The 20,309-nt window shown below is 40.3% G+C and overlaps 1 protein-coding gene across 3 annotated transcripts in view; it reads left to right on the plus strand.

Moving 5' to 3' along the window:
* prkcz (protein kinase C, zeta) overlaps window positions 1-20,309 on the plus strand; it is a 94,560-nt gene that overhangs the window by 51,893 nt on the left and 22,358 nt on the right. For all 3 annotated transcript variants that reach the window (XM_034875833.1, XM_034875835.1, XM_034875834.1), the window contains 9 exons: window positions 2,940-3,071; window positions 6,434-6,524; window positions 7,894-7,949; window positions 8,499-8,693; window positions 12,343-12,440; window positions 13,096-13,182; window positions 15,465-15,600; window positions 16,968-17,055; window positions 17,313-17,432. In XM_034875833.1, coding sequence (XP_034731724.1) covers window positions 2,940-3,071; window positions 6,434-6,524; window positions 7,894-7,949; window positions 8,499-8,693; window positions 12,343-12,440; window positions 13,096-13,182; window positions 15,465-15,600; window positions 16,968-17,055; window positions 17,313-17,432 — 1,003 coding nt within the window. The remainder of the gene's footprint in view (window positions 1-2,939; window positions 3,072-6,433; window positions 6,525-7,893; window positions 7,950-8,498; window positions 8,694-12,342; window positions 12,441-13,095; window positions 13,183-15,464; window positions 15,601-16,967; window positions 17,056-17,312; window positions 17,433-20,309) is intronic.

The following is a 20,309-nucleotide window of genomic DNA, read 5'->3' on the forward strand; positions in this document are numbered from 1 at the left end:
AGCAGGGGGTCACAGCATGGAGTTTAAGCTCCGGGTTTTAACCACAATGAACTCCCGCTGGATCAGCCAGCAGGGTTACTTTTTCCATCACTGTTCACTGGGAGGCTATCGCAGGTTCACAGGCGAATGGAGACATGCTGTAAGGTCTGTGTGTTGTGAATTAATTCTACTGTTTGGAAATCCTTGAGTCAATTGGCACAACATGTGTTATAGTCACTGTTACCGGCTGATAAATCCTAACGCCTTTGGTGATGCCCTGACTTTTCATTTCGCACACCTCCAGATTGTCCAACACTTTCCCATTTAATTCAATTCAGTTTATTTATAAAAGGAGACACATGATTTCCCATGGGTGTGAAAAGACAGAATTAGCCAAAAGTCTATTTTTTCATCTGTAGTCCCCTGCCTGAGATGTTAAAAATGCTTTTTAAAATACAAAGAAACATAAGGAAGGCAACATAAGCAAAATAAAACTTAGCGCTAACCACAAAATTTGAATGGTGTCTTCAGAATCAGATCCGAATCAGAATCAGCTTTATTGACCAGGTATGAAGACACATACAAGGAATTTTCCTTTGGAGCATAGTTGCTCACAATGTGCTTACACATTCAAAACAAACAACCCAACAAACAATATATATACACACTAATATAGACACACTAATATATACATACTCTAAACAGAAACAATGTAGAGAGATGAGTGCAATGAAGAGTCCAATAAAAATTATTTAAATGTGGAACATAGTGCAAAGGGTACTGGGATAAATAGTATTAAGTTATTATATTATAATATGAACAGTATGAACATACCTTTTACCTTTCAATAATTTTGGTGGAGGGCCAGATTTGGCCCTCGGGCCACTATTCGCTGACTTCGAGCATTGGATGATGCACACATTGATTGCAGTTGGTCAGTTTGTTCTGATGAGTTTTCCTTGTCAGAGGTAAATCAGACAGCAAATCATTTCCAGCATATCAGGCCACTCCGTTTCCAGGCACCCATATGATGTGTAATGCTGTCTGCTGGGCTGAAGACAGGACTGGCAATCGATAAAAGCTTTTCTCATCTACTCATCACCTTTATTTCCAAGCTGCGGGCAGCTGCAGGACTCTGCACTTCCACGACCAGCGCTTTCCAATGACGAACACGAGCAGAGGCAGGATGCACTCCTTATCTGTGCTAGTTTCAGTCGGGTGGCTGCTGCGTAGTGACACTTTCTCCCAAAATATAATGACTTAATTATGTGATTTCTGTTTATCTTTTTTAAGAGACTGTTCATATCGTTTTATGTCTTTAAAACTGTGGTGAAGTTTTTTTGTAGCATGTCATGTCATGTCATGTCTTGTAGACAACTCTTAATATGAATGTGTAGATCTATGAATAATGATATGCAGTATGAATGTAACTCCTGGAGTTAATGATATATCAGAGTAGTTGCATCTCTTGCAGCACTGAGCAGCGGGCAGATGTCCAGCTAGGCTAAAGACGTCAGTCTGATGCATGGCCAGCCAGCGCATCAGTTGAATTGTACTTCCACTGTTCATGTTTCTCGTACAGCTGAAGGTTTTTCCTGGTAAATGTCCTTTTTTTCTGTGAAAACAGGAGTTACTTTCCCCAACTGAAGTTTCAATATTCACTAGAATATACTTCAGAAAATACCACAATTCCTGATGGCCCACCTTTATTCTTTAGCCTCCACCATGGCAGACAGCTGTCTGTCTTCCTCTCGTGGAAGACGTAACCGTGACTACAAATACACTTCATCACACATGGGGTGTAATGTATGCCAGCGAACGCGGTGGCGATGCAAAACGCCCGGTCGCTCCTCCTCATCCTCCAGGGTTTCCCACCTTTCAAAAGGGTGCACCATGTCAACCTGATTTTAGGGAAGACTTTGCACCTACTAATGACAAGGTGTACAATTTAAGATGTAACGTATGTCTACGTTAAAGCTTTTATAGCCGTCATCTAGTTGTAGTGATTAATTTATAAACGCACGCCTTAACCTCTATGTGAAGTTAGATTAGAGAGACTGAAGGAAGCCTTTGAAGTCTTGCTGAAGCATTTCCATGGCAACCGAGCACTGACTGGGACTCTTTGTTCTTTACACTGTCAGCGCGCACACACACACACACACACACTCACACACACACACACACACACACACACACAACCTGAGAGTGAATGAATGTTGTCGATACAACAAAGCACACACACTTCATGTGTTTAGTCTCCAGTGAGACGTGGGTGACAGATGTATTGATGTCCAAGGGACTCTGTCCATCCTTTGGTACTAATATAGCAACGTAATGAGACGAGCTAAAATCACCCACAACGAAAGAATAAACGCTCTAGAGTCTTTGTTATGAACCTAAGTCTCTTTACAGCTTTACAGTAGACATATGTGACCAGACCAAAATAAGATACCGTATACAGAATAATAGTTTAAAAAGCATAGCAGGGTTTTTTGATCTGTTATTTGATGACTGATCCTCAGTAATGTGGATATAAGTGACTAAGTGAGTAAAGGCAAAAAAATACAACAGTCCGGTGAGTTCAGAAAATGGCATCATTTTACTGTAATGCAGCCTTTAAAACCAGGAAAAGACAACACTTATGTCATATTACGATATTACAATATCCAAAATCTATGAGCATATCATGTCTCATATCATGATATCGATATATTGCCCTGTGTGTGTGTGTGTGTGTGTCCGTATGTATGTATGTATGTATGTACATAAAAGCACGAACACAAAGTTATTATTATATAAATATATATATATTATATTATATAATATAAACACAAACACAAAGTTATTGCACAGAGTCCGTTATTGCATTAAGCCTGTAATTATTATTAGTGATTGTATCAGTAAGTGTGTGAGTTAAAGACTGACCTCTGAGTGTGTCCTGCCCTGTGTGTGTCTTACAGAAAGCCTACTGTGGCCACTGTAGTGAGAGGATATGGGGGCTGGGCAAGCAGGGCTACAAGTGTATCAACTGCAAACTGCTGGTCCATAAGCGCTGTCACAGACTCATCCCTCAGACCTGCCAAAGGCTTATGGTGAGTGTTTCATCATGTCCCACCCGGTCGGCAAACTGTTTTTTGTTGTTTTTTTACAGTATGTGTTTGTTGTTGAGCTGTATCAAAAAGAGACTTTCTTTGTTACTTTGTGACGGACAATAAAGTTTCCTTTTGTTATATCCATACAGCCTGTTATATCCGACAGTAGCACAGTCTCTCAGCATCTGAAATCACGCTTACATGACTCGACATGAATGATTGAATGAAGTACACATGTTTTATACTTATTGTCAGTGGTGGAATGTAACAAAGTATTTTTAATCAGGTACTGTACTTAAAGTGCCCATATTATTAAAATAAATCACTTTCTCTGGGATTTGGGGTGTCCCTTGCGCTTCCACATATAAAAACTCGGGGAAAAAAACATCCGTGCTGTTTCACCCAGGCTCACCCACTGGGTGAGCTGTTCCAAATCTGCACGACTTTCTACGACACCAGCCCAGACGAGGTGGCTAACCGCAGCACATGCTACTGCTAGCATGCTAGCTCGTTCTCTATGGCAAAACACTTCTACAACAACGCACACTTTTTCACCATAATCTCCAAAAGAACTACTTCCTGTCCCTGTTCTGCAGGTCTTCCACATGTGCGCCCTTGTTTAGAAGAAGTCTCCCAGCTGACCCTGCCGTGGACTGACTTTATCTAGCTAGTTTTAAAACATAATTCAACATTCATTACATTCATTACAACATGGGCCTTATTTTCCTAGTTTTCGACCATCATTACTGTTCAGTCAGTTATTATACCAACGTACTCTCCTGTAATGACGCTAACAGTTTAGCCAGATTCAATACCACCTAAAATAATAAAATACAAAGTGAGAACAGGTTGGTAATAATCCCTCATTGCACAGAATATTAAGTATTAAAGCAGCAAGTAGGTCTGTTTATCACAGTTTGGGTGATAATTTTCCTCTTCACATATGTTAACCTGGGGGTCTGAACTCAGCTTGTCTGAACATCTGACTGCATGTGTTCCTTGCCTCATCTGTTTTCTTTTTTATGTATTTTTTAAATATTTATCATAAGGGCGACCCGGTGGTGCTCGGTGGTTAACACCAGGGTGCGGTTTGTGAAAAAAAAGCAGAAGAGGGGATGTTTTTTTGGTCATGCAGAACAATACAAAACAAACATGCAAGAATTACATCCACCTTCCACTACTGTGGATAAAGAGCCACTTCAGCCAGGCATGCCAAACACTTAAATATGCACTTCAATGTTAAACGGAAAACAATCTCAAAATGAAATGGCACAACACAAAAAAAACGCTCATTTTTTTCCTCTGGAGTGTTTTTAACCATAAAATGTTTCCTAAATTTAACTAGTCGTTTTAGGGCCTAAACAACTGCAGCTACGATATCATTTATTGTGGCACTATGTGTTCACGTTACAGCGCTTTAATTAGTTTAAAATTCTTTTAATCAGGAATGTAATAAATGGTCTATCCATCTATCTTTTTTACTATCATAATTATAATTTACTCCTGCATACTTTGCACTCTTTATTGCACTATTGTCTCAACCTGTCCATACTGTTTGTGTTTATAGTGTGTATATATTAGTTGTTTTGTATGAGGAAGCACAGTGTTACCGATACAATCCGAAGCAAAAGTCCTCAAATGTGTCCTCATACCCGGCAAATAAAGCTGACTCTGATTCCACAGGGGAAGTAGTGTTGATCACTTTGATGGGGGTGTACATTTTCTCCCCACCGGGGATAAAAATGATTCAGCACAGGCAGGGGTATGTAGGCCAGAAAAGGGGAAATCCCATGCACCCTTGCCGGAAAAACACACCCCGGTTAACACAGGATTGGTCCTTTCTGTGTGGAGTTTGCATGTTCTCCCCGCGTCAGTGTGTTTTTTTTCCATGTTTTCCCACTTCCTCCCACAGTTCCACAGACATGCAGGTGTTGTAAGGTTATCGGTTGAATCTAAATTGCCCTGTAGGGTGGCTGGGTATCTGGCTCTATGTGTGTCAGCCCTGTGATAGTGTGGTGTACCCCGCCATCCCGCAATGTCAGCTCCCCCTGAATATGGACAGTGGTTACAGATGATACAGTGGATTGATGTATATTTAATTGTTTAACATCGAGTCTAAGGTTGTTGCGTTTTTTTTGTCATGGTTAAATTATGGAAACGGTTAACTGAAGATGAAACGCTGTGCTGCGTGCGGGTTGCCCTCCGTACTTTTGGGTTGAAGTGTTTTTTCTGTTTTATTTTGGACAGAAAAATAGTTAGCACTTAAATACTTTGCCTCAGTAGCCCTGTGATCCAATCTCACAGTCAATGTCAGCATTCACTTTGTTTGAATGAGTGGTGCCGCCAGAGTAGCACAGACATATTGACGAGAGATCAATGCACATCAAGCACAACACAGATAGAGCTATCGGTACACTGCCTGTTTGTTCTTCTGCAGATCCTCCTCACATTCTTTTGAAATGATGCCCCAAGTTTGGTGACAGCAAACCGGTGTGCTCCATGTAATCAATCCATTCGATCACAAAGCAAGCTGACCAGGCACAAAGGTCCCAAATCCAAACTCAAATCAATGTCGCCCTGGTACTTAGCTTACTTTGATCACAGCCAGCGGTGGACGAAGTATTCAGATCCTTTACCTAAGTAAAGTACTAATACCACATTTAAAAAAATACTCTGTTACAAGTAAAGGTCCTGCATTGTAAATGTTACTTAAGTCAAAGTATTTAAGTATCATCAGGAAAATGTACTTTAACTCTTAAAGGAAAAGTACTCAATGTAGAAAAATCCTCACTTTTTATAAACTGGAAACAGTTCTGTCAATCACCCAAGTGATACATTTGCTAATAATTTCCGCTGGACTTGAAGGCCTGTATATTGCTGGGTAGTTTAATTTATAATAAAACATCATATGCAAAAATCTTAATTAGTGAATGAACTAGTAGCTAAACCTCTCGGATGAATGCAGCGGAGTGAAAAGTACAATATTTCTCTCTGAACTGTGGCGGCGTAGAAGTAGAAAGTGGCAAGAAAAGAAAAGACTCAAGTATAGTACCTTGAGTTTGTACTTAAGTACAGTACAAGTAAATGTACTTAGTTGCATTCCAGCACTGATCACAGCGTCAACACAAGATCTTCAGGATCAGATAAGCCCCCCACCCCCCACCCCCGTGAAACCTCCACATTGTCAGTAGAGTCTGGGAGCAGCAGCATGTCTGGACATTAGCAAACACAGACTTTTCCTTGCAAACATGATTTCTCGTACACGCGAGCAGGAGTGTAAAACCATGAGTGGATACTTGAGTGGGTTTTTGGGGGGATGTGTCGCGAGAGATTTAGTTGGAGTTTTTAAACTCTTTGTTCAGGATCCAGTCATGCCATCACAGGAGCCCCCTTCAGATGCCAAGAGTGAAGAAGTGGACCTTCCACCAGACGACACAGAGGACACAGATGAAAGTAAGACCTTCTTCTTCTTTCTTTCTTTTTTTAAACAAGATGAATGCTGCCGTGTTATTGGCTCCAGTGGGGGGGTTTTATGTTGAAGGTACATACTATACACGCTCAATATTGGCCTTCCATCGTCAGACTAGAGCTTGTAAACATAATTGACCAATCGATTAGTCGTCACTCAGCTGTCAGGAGCACTTAGTACTTCTGCTAACTCAGTCAGTCGGGCTCACGATAGTTTTTACTGTTGTACTCGCTCCATGATATTGTTAACCAGCACAAATTATGAGTCATGGTTTTGTTTTTTTGTCTCACTGATTGTTACCATGGGTGGGGTCGGCTAAATGTTTCGGTCAATCAGGTAGGTCTCTACTTTTAAAACAACTTGTGTTAGATTAATCTACAAGCAAAAAGGAGAGGGTCATAACACACAGACCACTCTAAGATCTCTTTGAGGAACTGAGCCCTGACTTGACAGGCTATTTTTTTTTTTTTTTTTTTTAAGGTTTCTGTTATGTGAACTTTGTCCAATCCAGAACCAGTTCTTTACATTTCAAGCAGTGTGGCAAAATGCCAGCAAAAGCTTCAAAAATACATGCAAACAACATACATGACTTTACGTGATGAAATGAGCTCCCCATTGACATCGGGACAGCTGAAAGCCTACACATCTTCCCCCGAAGGCTAAAACACATCTCTTCTGACTGCACCTTGTATTACAAACAGTTTTTTACAGCTACACTTTCACGTGGCTCTTTGACTTATTTGAAGCTAATGTACTTGCACTTACTACTTGTCTGGAGTTTGTAACTTCAAGGTTGAAAGCCCTTACCTGGAAGTCGCTATATGACATGTAATGTAATGTAATTTAATGAAACACAACTCCCGTGAGTTTAAATTAGCAACAATAATGAGCTGTAAATTTATCTACAAAGGGGTGTGACAGTAAAATGTGTCCTCAGTGTTTCCAATGGAGACCATTTGTACTGTATGTTACATGTAAAGTAAAACCAATACACATGATGTAATGAAAGGATAATTTAGACCTTGGTAACTACACCTCACATTCACCAGCTTCACTTTCATGACTCTCAACTCTTATCTAACCACCTTCCGGCTCTCTGATGGAATCAGTGCAAACAACAGTCCTAAATCCTATTAAAAGGAGCCTGGGCTAATGTGGCGGTCTGAGTGGGGATCCCTGATATGACATGCTCTGTGGGTTTGACCTAGTTTGCCATACCCCCTTGATAGCAGGACTCGATTCTGTGTCCTCTGCCTCCCTCTACTGGCCAAAGAAACCTATCAGTGCTGATTCAATTCTGTCTCGTTATGATGGTCCTAATTCAGTGGTTTTCTGTCTGTCTGTCGTTCGCAGTATCTTTTTTACCACACAACTGTTCCTTGGATAAAACAGAAGATGCAGAAACAGAGGTGAGAAGGGGTCTGAACTGCTACAGAATTCAATTTGGCTTTCATTTAAAAAAGATTAGCACTTTCATAGTTTTTGCTCGATGGAAGTCACAAGCCGTAATAATGTTTTTCTTTAATAAAATACACATATTACATATTTATTAATTAATAAGTAATTTGGAAAGCATTGCCACTGGATAATTCCTCTACCTTTAACAAATACTGTACATAAAGACATTCATACGAAGACCCTAACCTACATATTTATACTTTGCCATTGATGTGAAAGAGATTCAGAGTTTCATGTTCATTGCTCTTATAGTGTGTCAAATAGTTCCTTTCTTTTAAATGTAGTCACAAGGTGTAATAACGTATTATGTCATAGAATACACATATTACATATTTGGGGAAAGGAAAATTGATTTTCTTAATTATAGTAAATAATAGTTGGGTAAGCAATGCTACTTGATCTTTTTTTTTTAAAAGGTGATCATAGAAACCTGTAAACTAGCCTACATTAGTGTTGTGAATGTATCGAGCCCTGACAGCCTGTCCTCTGGTCCCTTTCAGGACATTAAAGCAGTAGTGGATGGCATTGACGGCATCAAGCTGTCCCAGGACCTGGCTCTGGGCCTGGGGGACTTTGACCTGATCCGAGTGATCGGGCGTGGCAGCTACGCCAAGGTGCTGCTGGTTCGGCTAAAGAAGAACAAGCAGGTGTACGCCATGAAGGTGGTGAAGAAGGAGCTGGTCCACGATGACGAGGTGAGACGGGCTGGGGCGATGTGCTTTGGTACCCGATTTAGATTCTTTCATGACGCATGGGTGCCAATTCGATTTGTAATCCAATTTACATGTGTTGGGATTCTAGGAGTAATAGAGTATAGACCTTGTTCACGGGAGACATGTTGACGTGTCACAGTAGGAACAGCACATGGTATTCAAAAGCATTGATGATGGCTGCATTCCATTTAGGAGAGGCCTTGATATTGTGCATGCTGACTCATTGAAATAGCTCACTGGGAAACTTAATGGAATTGAGCCATTGTTAAGGTGATGATAGTATAAAATAGAAGATAATGTCTGCTGTAAAAAAAGGTCCATTGCGATTTTTTTTCTTCCTTTTTTTACCAAAACCAAAGTTGAACAATACACTTCTAGAGGCAATATATCACAAGACATTTCTAAAAAGCAAGAAGAATTCACATGACTTGTCATTCAGTCTGACGTTTACTTAATCTGTGACGAAGAACATAACACGTACTTTCTGCATCTTCTGCTTTGGCCCGTTTTGCTGGGAACGGATATGATGGTGTCATGATGGTTTTATATCTGGTTGTGAAGTACAGAGCACAATTCATTTGACTGTGAGTATAGCTGAAGAAGAGCAACAACAAAATAGTTAGTGAGTTGAATAAAATAGCGTAGTGGGATATTTGACATTGCTGGTGTCTCTTCAAAATAATCTTGCAGGCTGCCAAAACTCTGTTGAGTTTAATATTGGAATAGAAAGACCAAGCAAGTTCAGTTACTCTGTGTTTTGCATACACTGCGTCTTTAACCCTAATGTTGTCTTCCCATCCATCAAGTGACATTTCTTTGGAGCTTTTTCTGAAGTTTTTGTTGCTTTCTTTCGATGCTTTTGATGCTTTTTTAAATGTTTTTGACACTTTTGGTCGCTATATTTCAACTCATAGTCAGTTAACCTAATTCAAATGACATTTTCCCTAAATGTTTTGTTTAAAAAAATCAGACATTATGAATTATTTTGACTAATAGTTAAGATCATAGGGTGTTCAGTGAATCACTGTTTATGTCAAGGAGACTGTTTTGAAACCACTTAACAATAGTTTCTTCAAATGCTCTGAAATTGAATAAAACACCCCAAATCCAGTCATTAATTTTACCTCCTGAGAATGTTGTATGGTTTCCATACGATATTCATCCATGCATCCAAGTTATTTTTGGGCAACTTGGTTGAAAGAAACCCATATTTCTGATTTGAATTTGAGGATAACCCTAGGACAACACAGGGGTTAAGCATCTAAAAAACGGCCACCTGGGGAGCTCACCTGGTAGAGTAAGCGCCCATATATAGAGGTTACGGCCCTTTGCTGCATGTCATTTCCCCCTCTCTTTCACTTATCAAGTCTAAGCTGTCCTATCTAAATAAAGGCCTAAAAATGTCCAAAAAATAATCCTAAAAAAGGATTTAAAAATAAAAGAATCAAAGACAACTCTGAGAGAGAGAGATAAGTGCTGCGTGCTGCTGACTTTGCAGCCTTTGTGTTGTTTAAACTCACTAGATGGCGGTATTGCTCAACTTTTAAACTCCTAAAAACACCCAAACCAGTGGATCCCGGTCCAGAGCGACTGCGTCATCCAACATCTGAACAACTAATCCAGAACAACAAAACTGGTGTCACAGAGGCTTTATGACTCCGCTTCCTTCATCAACTTACAATATGATTTTCTTTTCCACACATTAAACTGTATAACACTACAATACTAAAATCCAATGTTCAAATCCATTTTTCGTCAGCTGAAAAACGAAACAAATTTGACGGAAGAGGGATACAATTTTGCCCTCGTGAGAAGGATTTCAGGAAAGTACTGAGACTTCTTAAAGATCCCATAGCTTGAAAATTTCACTTCATGAGGTTTTTTAACTTTAATATGAGTTCCCCCAGCCTGCCTATGGTCCCCCAGTGGCTAGAAAGGGTGAAAGGTGTAAACCGAGCCCTTGGTATCCTGCTCAGCCTTTGAGAAAATTAAAGCTCAGAGCAGCCGATTTGGAATCTTGCTCCTTATGAGGTCATAAGGGGCAAAGATTGCCTACGTAGGTCTAGACCACACTATATAATATAAAGTCCCAACAATTCCCCCCAAGAGCAAGCATGGTGCAAAAAACTCCCCTTTAGGAAGAAACCTCGGTCAGACCCAGTCTCTTGGTAGGCGGAGTCTGGCGGGGCCGGTTGGAGCTGGTTCCACAGGAGAGGAGCCTTTAGCTGAAAAAATTATTCAAAAAAATTTAATTAAACTAAAAATTATATTTGAGAAAAGCATCCAAAGAGCACCATGTCATGGGACTTTTAATGTTATGATTGGACATGAATTTATTAATTTATTCTAATAATGCACATTAGTTTAATAATTCATCTCTTGGTACTCTAATTGCTTGACATCAAAGGAAGCTTGTGAGAGCTCCTACAGACTACTAAAGGAGCCGAAACATGAGAAGTGTTGTCATAACAACACCTAAATTCCTCAAGTAATGATGAGTTCTCGCTTTAGATGCGGCCGCTACACAAAGTAGAGTTAACTGGTGTTAATTGAGTGTGTTTCTCATAAGTGCTCATAAATGTTTTATAATCTAACATAATGTGTTCATGATGCTATTTTTAAAACATGTATAGTATCTTTTTTACACATAATTATCTTAATGGGCATCTTTAAGAACTTAATAGGACCTTATTTCCCATTAACTACCGCTTATTACAAGGACCTTAATATGAAGTGTCTGGTAACTTTTTATCATTCCCCCATTTATAAATTGTTTTTGAACATTTGTAGAATTAGATTCCAGTCGTGGCTGCACAGGGTTGTTGACAACATGATTGACATGATCCAAAAAATCTGTTCATTTTGGACCGATTAAAAGTTAATTGACTGAAAATAGATGTAATCACTGTTTTTGTTAAATGAATAAAAGCTGCTTTAAAGATTTAGTGCGTAACTCTTTGATACAAGCAAACGTCAAAATGAGTGCAATGCCAAATTAGTTTCTACAAAGCTGATAGAGACTGTCAGCTCTGCACAACTCTCTCTCTCTCTCTCTCTCTCTCTGTAGGTCTCAGTACTAAGATTCCTTGGCTGACCAATGCGTCTACAATCCTCAACATTAACTAACTTTTCACTAGTGTACCCATAAGACTTGATGCTGGTTTGAAGGCAAAGGGTAGTAACACCAAATACTGATGTGATTTTGATTTTTCTTTTGTTCGCTCTCTTTGCATTTTTTACATTGATAAAACATTCGTTATTTTAGTTTTTGAAAGCATTCTTAGTTTATATAGAGACTCAAGACTTTTGCATAGTACTATATATACACACACACACACACACACACACAGTATGTATAGTTCTGTCTGGGTTTCATGTTTAAAAGGTCATGTTGAGCCTTCATTCGTGTCAATGACTAACTGGTGGACCGGTTATCATTTGGATCCATCCTTTTAACAGCAGTGTGAGGATTGTTCTCAAGACCGACTACATTTTTATCTATGGCATGGCGTATCTCCCTCGGGTCTGTTTAACCACAGAGAAAGTCTATTGATCAGACAAACCCGTTGTTAATACAGTCTCTATCCTTCTTGGCATCTCTGTCTCCGTCCGTCTCCCCTCCTCTCTCCAGGATATTGACTGGGTGCAGACAGAGAAGCACGTGTTTGAGCAGGCGTCCACCAATCCATTCTTAGTAGGCCTCCACTCCTGTTTCCAGACAGAAAGTCGGTAAGAAGCATGATAAACAAGGCTGACACTTACACTGTATTCAAACAAAGCCAGTACATTTCAGTTGCAGGCAGCTCATAGTACCTCACAGTACCTTTCAATAATTAATTATTACTTTCTGATGATGGGTCTGTTCTTCATTAATCATTTCATGCAAGTTCACAATTGTGGTTCCCTCTGTCCAAACACTTGGAAAGCTCCACAGACACAAGATATTTGTGGAGACCCCCTGCCAAACACATATAATGGATGTGTATGGTGATCTTCTCAAAAGTATTTTTAAAAAGTATTCAAATTTATAAACAAGCCATACCATACAATGACCAGTGGATACAGTAATTGTAGGTTATTCCCCTCCGCTTGTCAAACTAGCAGAACAATGTAAACACCTAACCCGACCAGGCTCAGTGATGTAATTTCTCCATCTAAACAAGAGGTAGTTACCACCTAAATGCACAGGATGCATTGTATGTGTTTTAAATAACTTTCTCAATGTCATTGGAGCTCTGTGGCACAGAGGAACGAACTGTATCGGGCCACAAAGACACGACCACTTGATTGGTTTGTTATCCAGTCTTAAGATATCTCAAAGAGCCTCTGTTAAACAACATCAGTGGTGCGCTGATGGATTCTCCCATGTTGTTCTGGTTTCCAGGTTATTTCTGGTGATTGAATATGTTAACGGCGGGGACTTGATGTTTCATATGCAACGACAAAGGAAGCTCCCTGAAGAACATGCAAGGTAGAGTGCAGTCCTGTTTATACTACTAGTTTGTGTACTTTAGTGTGTTACTTTTACAGGGAAATGAGACGATTAGGATCACGTTTAGGATTACGACCAGACCCAAACATTTTTTTTTTTTTTCAGTTTTCAGCTTTGATCCTGAATGAAAATCTGCAGGATTTAACGGACAGGTTTTTTTCACTTGGGTGGAAATGTGTTTTGATTCAGATTTTTTTGTTTTTTTATTTGTTTAAAATCTGCAGAAAAGTCTGCAGATTTTTGCAGCCGCAGAATTCGTGTGGCCCTGATCAAAACATCTATCAGAGATGTTACTAAGTCCAAGTACTATTTTTTCAAACACATATAAAGTGAAGTGGCTTTATGTTTTAGCCTTTTTGCTCAAATGCTGTACTGTACTGTATAAATAGTCAGGACCCAGTGGAGTTACTGCAGTAAGTCTACCAGGAATCATAGGGTAATATAGAAGTGGGTGGATTTATAATTGGATTTTGGTTATGTTGCGTTAGCAGCACAGAAAATACGTTTATGTAATTGGAAACTATTTTGTGTTGGACTAACTGAACCTCCTTTGTATTTCACATGATTTCATGTAGCATCTGTTTGAGAGTCTGTGTTTGTTTGGAGATGCTTTCACACGCATGTTTAAAACGTTCCTCAACAGCGTTCTTCTTCTAAAAACTCCTTCCAAACGTATGCTTAATGGGATGCTTTTGAAGCTCTTCCCTGTTGCAGCAACGCTACCAAAAGATAACTTTTCCACCTCTGAGAAATATAATGAGCACCCATAATTCATTGTGCCTGTCGACTTGCAGGGCACTCCGACTGCGGCTCTGATAAATGCTGGATCAAAGGCTGGGTAATTTAGAGAGGCACTGTTGGGGCCCCTATCGGCCCCTGCAATCTGTATTCTGGAGACAGTTAGCTGTACATATGCAAAGCAGCATGTTAATCACTCATAATGATTGTACATATTCATGAGCAGTGCTCTAAGAGAGAGCCCTGCCGCATTCCCCCGCGCCGTGGGGGAGGCGGGCCGGTGGGCGATGGATGATGCTGCTGATAGGACGCAGCTTCTATCAGTCTGATGCCAGCAAGGAAACAACAGGGTACAATGGAAGCTGTCACAGTAAAAAAAAAACTAAAAAAAACGTGGGGGAGCAATGTGGGATTTGTGATTTCTCTGTCAAACATCTCTCCACTCCAGTCATTCCCTCAGTGTTTGACAATCACGGATTTACAGCAGGCAGACAGAGAGAGGCGCGTCGCTGGTAATGAAGGCTTATCTCCTAGAGACAGAATACACACTACCTACACATGGACAGGAAACGCTACTGACTCACCAAAGACACACACCAAGTACACCCAATCATGGTCAAAAGGAAAGGGTTTTAAAGGTTGTGTTTGCTATAAATATGTCTATTTAGGAGAATACCTTTAGTAACATAGATCTGCTTATGAAAGCCCTTTATACCTTAAAACTCAAATAACCAAATGTGCTGCACTGTGTATTATATATATATATACATTTTTATGAAGACAGTGTACTAAACATTTCCAATAATCTAAAGAAGCCTTAAGCGACATAAGTGCCCTAGAAGCTGTAGCCAGCAGTGGGGCTGGCAGGGTTGTGGTGAGCGTGGCAGCATAAGGGCCATTGAGTTAATAAAGTCAAGTGGTTTCATTACTTTAGGAGGATGTACTGTATGTGCTCAGCAGATTACTTAGTGATCCGTCTGTCTGATCATATGATATCTAATTTTGTCTTGAGGGTGGCAATGGAGTAAAGCTCTAGGGTTCAGAATGGAAAGGGGGTCACCCTCTAGGGGCATGACATCTTCTTCAGCCCTTTTCAGACATGGAATCTGTAAAATTGTTGGCCTTTTCATCTGTTAAAGTAATGTTTTTTTTGCTTTCAGATAGGTCTTCATTAAATAAATGCTGTGCATTGGCTTTATCTAAACATGAACGCTGCAAGAGAGTGCAAAGCCTCTCTTCTAACCTCTCTTCTCTTTTCTTCTAACCACAGTTTGATTGGCAAACAGCAGTAAATTGGAAAATAAATTACCTCTTGCAACCGATTTTGCAGTTCAATCTGTTTAACTCTGTGGCTTAATTAATAAGTGTGGTGTTCATAGGAGATCAACACAGCACGTGCAACTACTAAGGTCTACAGATGTTGGTGTTTTCATGTGTACAAGAGGGACATTTCTGGCCTGACGGTGGCACTAGAGGACGGCTCAGACACATCATTCCCTGCATTTCTCTCTTCTCCTCCACAGATTTTACGCCGCTGAAATCTGTATCGCTCTGAACTTCCTGCATGAAAAGGGCATCATCTACCGAGATCTGAAGCTGGACAACGTTCTCCTGGATCACGAGGGACACATCAAGCTCACAGACTACGGCATGTGCAAGGCAAGACACACATTGATTTATTCCAGTCGGACCTGTATGTGGCTGGCGTAGGGTTATCAATTATGCAGCAGATCTGTATCGACTGGAAGGACTAACAGGGGCCCTGTCTTTGTTTAAACGGCCTTCATGTATGTTCTTGCGGATCATATCGCCCGGGGTCCTGTGGCACTCCCTGCTACACCCTCCCGGCTACACCCTGCTACACTCTGCGATGTCCTGCTGCGTCCTGCTACGTCCACCTATGCTCCGCTATGCCACACTATACCCTGTAACACCATGCTACGACATGAACTACTACCACTACCATTTGAAATCAATAGCTGTGTTTCCATCCACACGTTTTTATCCAAATTAAGTGATATCGAATAAAAAATGCCTCATGGAAACAGTAAAATTCAATGGAATTTGATGAATATCGACTCAAAACAAATTGTTCGGCGTCATCGGATTTTATCTAGATCAATATACGGCTTGTCCGATAAACGCTGATGGGAATGTTACTTGCCAGATAAATAATGAATTGCGATGAAGTTTTAGGTAATTTTATTGTTGCAACCCACCTGAAAGTAAAGAAGAAGTTTTAGTAAATTTCCGCCCAGTATTTCCGCTCTGTCTGCACACATGGTGGGCGTCAACAAAGACAGATGGAAGTGGACGGACGAGGACACGAGATACTTTCTGAATTCAATCTATCAGGAACTCAAAAGGAAATGGCCGACAAAGGTTAGGACAAGCTGTGGCACGTCCTTCCTAAAAGGAAGACGCTCAAACAGCGAGACATGTCTCAGAAAAGGTGCCGGAGGAAAAAAATAAAAGGCAAGTTGCATCTGCATCATCATAGCGATGTGTTGATAGCGTCGTTGTTTTCTTATTAGAGCTTGACATGTTCGCTATCATCTGGCACTTAAGCACTACAACTTGTGCAATAATGATCATGTGTTGGTAGACGGCGCGATACTTTTTGTCCAGAAAAACTTTTGTTTACAAAAGTTTGCCTGAATGTTGTGCGATTCAGTGAGAGAATGAATGGAAACACCTTTAAAAACTCTAAAATCAATTAAAAATGCCAATTTGATTGCAAAACAGCACGTGAAAACATCATTACGCACAGGTTTTTATTCGCTTTAAAGCCGTTTGATGGAAACACACTTTCACCAGCTTTATCCACGTGAGTTTTTTTTTTCCAAACTTCAGATAATTCGATTGACAAGTGGATGAAAACTTAGCTTCTGTTCCATTCTCTTTATTGGGACTATTATTGCCACTATGCATCCCACCCCCAATCGAACCGGCACCGTCAGACACCGCCCAACAAGAGCCTGGCCTTTAATCACTGCAACCACTTGCTCTTCCTCCACCTCCCACAGGAGGGGATCAGACCAGGTGACACCACGAGTACCTTCTGTGGGACACCCAACTACATTGCACCTGAGATCCTCCGAGGAGAGGACTACGGTGAGTACCGGAGTCCCACTGGGCTGTGAGTTCATGTCCAAACACTCGTCCCAACAATAAAGTAAGTGAAATCGGTGGTCTAAACTGGGCTTAAGTGGCAGATTATGTACACAGAGAACATTTTCCACTAGTGACCAGCCTTAGTTTGTGATTCACAATGATGCACTGATGCAATGGGAGGTAGTGGGAGGCTTTTGAGTCTTTTCATGCCACACATATATATCTGTCTGTATCATATGTCTTATCGTTGTGTGCAGGCTTCAGTGTGGACTGGTGGGCTCTGGGCGTGCTGATGTTTGAGATGATGGCTGGGCGGTCACCGTTTGACATTATCACCGACAATCCAGACATGAACACAGAGGAGTACCTTTTTCAAGGTGAGGAAGAGGAATTTAACATCATATACATGTAGGATCTCCCTCTGCAGAATGAGTTTTCATGGCACCACTTATTAGTTTTTAGTGGACATTTGCAGATGTGGTTTACTAACAAGAGTTTGCACTACTAGTTTTTTACGTAATGAAGATTTATTCTGCTTTGTAAAAGCAAAAATACCAACAAACAATCTTTTCTAAAAGTTATATACAGTTTATTCTCAAATAATGGCTGTGTGCCCATATTGAAAGGGTTCATCTTTGGGGTAGCATAAATGTGCGTTCAACATTTTGTTGCCATCTGCTCAGTGGAAATGAAAAGTTTTAATTAGCCAAGAGTGCATGGAAAGGTGGCCGTTAGTTCACAAAATACAAAAGTGTCAGTCAAAGACGAAATGTTGGCCTGAAGGTGTTCTGCTGCTGGAGGGGATGCGATTGTGTTTTTCCATTACATGGTACCTGCTGGACTCGCCTTGACCCGGCCGCAGTGCCCTGGCCTCCTTTGTGGCTTGTTGTTTTTGAAAAAATGACTTTTCTATACTCGCCAGCCATGCTAGTGGCTCTGTGAGGCTGTGCACTGGGTTAAATGCTAACATTATAAACATAAAACTCACAAGCTGACCATGGTGATGATAACATGGTGATGTTTAGCAAGTACAATGTTAACCGTGTATTCACCATCTTAGTTTGTGTTAGCATGCTAACATTTCCTAATTAGCAGTTACAAGTACAGCCGAAGCTGATGGGAAAGCCATTAGTTTTGCAGGTATTTGGTATTTCAGTTTAACTCATCAATGCTTGTGTTTGTACAAAATGTATTCTTCCAATATTTGTCGAGATATTTTGCTCTGGGAAAGAAGCTTCAAAGTTGAGAATCACTGTAGAACTTATTTGTAAATGTTGTTTTACTGCAGTTCTCTGGATTTTTTGGTTTCTCTTTTTTTTGGTTAATCACATACGTACAAACACTACAGATTAAAATACACATAGTCGATAAAAGGTTATGGTGGGATGAGATGCAAAAAAACCTCAGCAGAGCTAAATCTAGGCTCTCTTTAACATATATCATCCAATTATTAATTAAAACTGAAAAAAACAGAAAAACTTACAGTATTAAGTCAACAGAGTACAAATACAAAAGGTAAAGTAATATTAGAAATGACATGGGTTGTTAACGAAGACATTCCATAGAGATAACAATGCACGTACAAAAACAAACCTTTTTACAGCTTTCTTAAAAAGCTGTAAAAAGGATTAGCTTTGGAAAAATATGATGGCAAAGGTTTCCATATCCCTGAACCTCTGTAATTTAAAGGGGAACTACTCTATGCAGTTTTTTAACTGAACAGCTTCAGAGTCATTGTATTGGTTATATGACTTTTTTTTAGAGTTGAATGGTGGTCGTCTCGCCCCCGTCTAACGCCTCTGAGCAGAAGCACCACCCTCGCAATCTCAGCATCCGGAAGTTTCACGTGATATCAAGTCTCGTGATGTAACTCATTGCTTCACGGCACTGTACATGCACTGTCCGCCCATTCAGGAACCGCCTGGATGGAGAGATGGAGTTTTTCACACTATCGTCATGGCTGAGCCGGCAAAAAGAAGCAAAAAGAAGCAGAAAGCTAGGAAAGCATTGTCAGAGGAACAGAGGAAGAGGAAACGGCAGACCGACCGAGCAAAGAGTCAGACACAAGTAAATATAGGAGCTACCAAATCTATTCCGAAGGTGTGGGGGGGGGGGGCTCTCTAGAGAAACCTGCGAGCATTAAAGCAAAGCCTCTATAATATCTGTCCTATTTGCTTTTGTGTTCCTCAAGCCATATGGTACCCATCCCTTTACCTCCACCTCCCTCCCTCCCTCCCTCCCTTCCTCCCTCCCTCCCTCTCCCACATAGTCCTCTATCACAGAAATGACCCTTTAAACCAAATTGAAGTTGAGATGTTTGACAGATAGGAAGCCTAAATAAAGAGTAAATCATGTATCACAACAGGTTAGTTATGATTTTTTTTTTTGCTTCGTATCCTCCATACTTAGTAAACGATATTAGTCCCAGCGTCTAACTACATCCTCTATGGTGGAAGGGATTATGATAGAGGAACTATGGGAAATCAAATATGAACATTAAGAGCACATGGCAGGATGTTTGATGCCATTTAAACAAGGACATGTTTATTTAACCCTTTGTGACGCATAAATGATATTGTGAGAGGAAAAACAGATTCCGTGTAATGAAATAACAGTCAGCTCTGGGCTAAAAAAGGATTCACGTCTGTGTAAATCCGGGCTTAGATGGTTCTGGTTTGCTTCATTAAAATGGAGGGATCTCAGAAACAGGGCTAACTTCATTTCTCTCAAATGTTAATTTGTGCATTTGAGTAAACTTATAGTTGTTGTTTTTTTTACATAGCCTGATGAGGCCAAGGGAAAGGCCAGAACATACATGCATTCTGTTTTTTCCCTTCCTCTGTGTTTATTTCCACCTTAGTAATCAAATTAGTTCAGTGATTTGTGTGTTTCAAATTCAGTTGACAGGTTACATGGTCCTTTGCATGTTGAGTAAAATCCACCCTCAGGCTGACTAAACTCAATAAACCTCATTGGATGAGCTCAGAAATGCATTGGGCTGAAAAGCAAGCTGGTTTTAGTAACGTCTTAAAGGATAACAAGACTAACAATTCCCTTTTTATCTACTGTACGTGGATCTTACAACCTAAAAATGCTGTGTGTGTGTGAGTAAGAAATGGGTTACTATTTGAGAATGTATGTAACATCTTACTGCTGCATGCACATGTAATGTGTAGTTATTAGGGATGTCCCGATCAGCATTTTAGGCCTCCGATCCTTATCCGATCTTTTAACCTCAAATCCGATCCGATTTC

The sequence above is a fragment of the Etheostoma cragini genome, chromosome 7 (assembly GCF_013103735.1).
Source record: "Etheostoma cragini isolate CJK2018 chromosome 7, CSU_Ecrag_1.0, whole genome shotgun sequence".
Classification (NCBI taxonomy): domain Eukaryota; kingdom Metazoa; phylum Chordata; class Actinopteri; order Perciformes; family Percidae; genus Etheostoma; species Etheostoma cragini.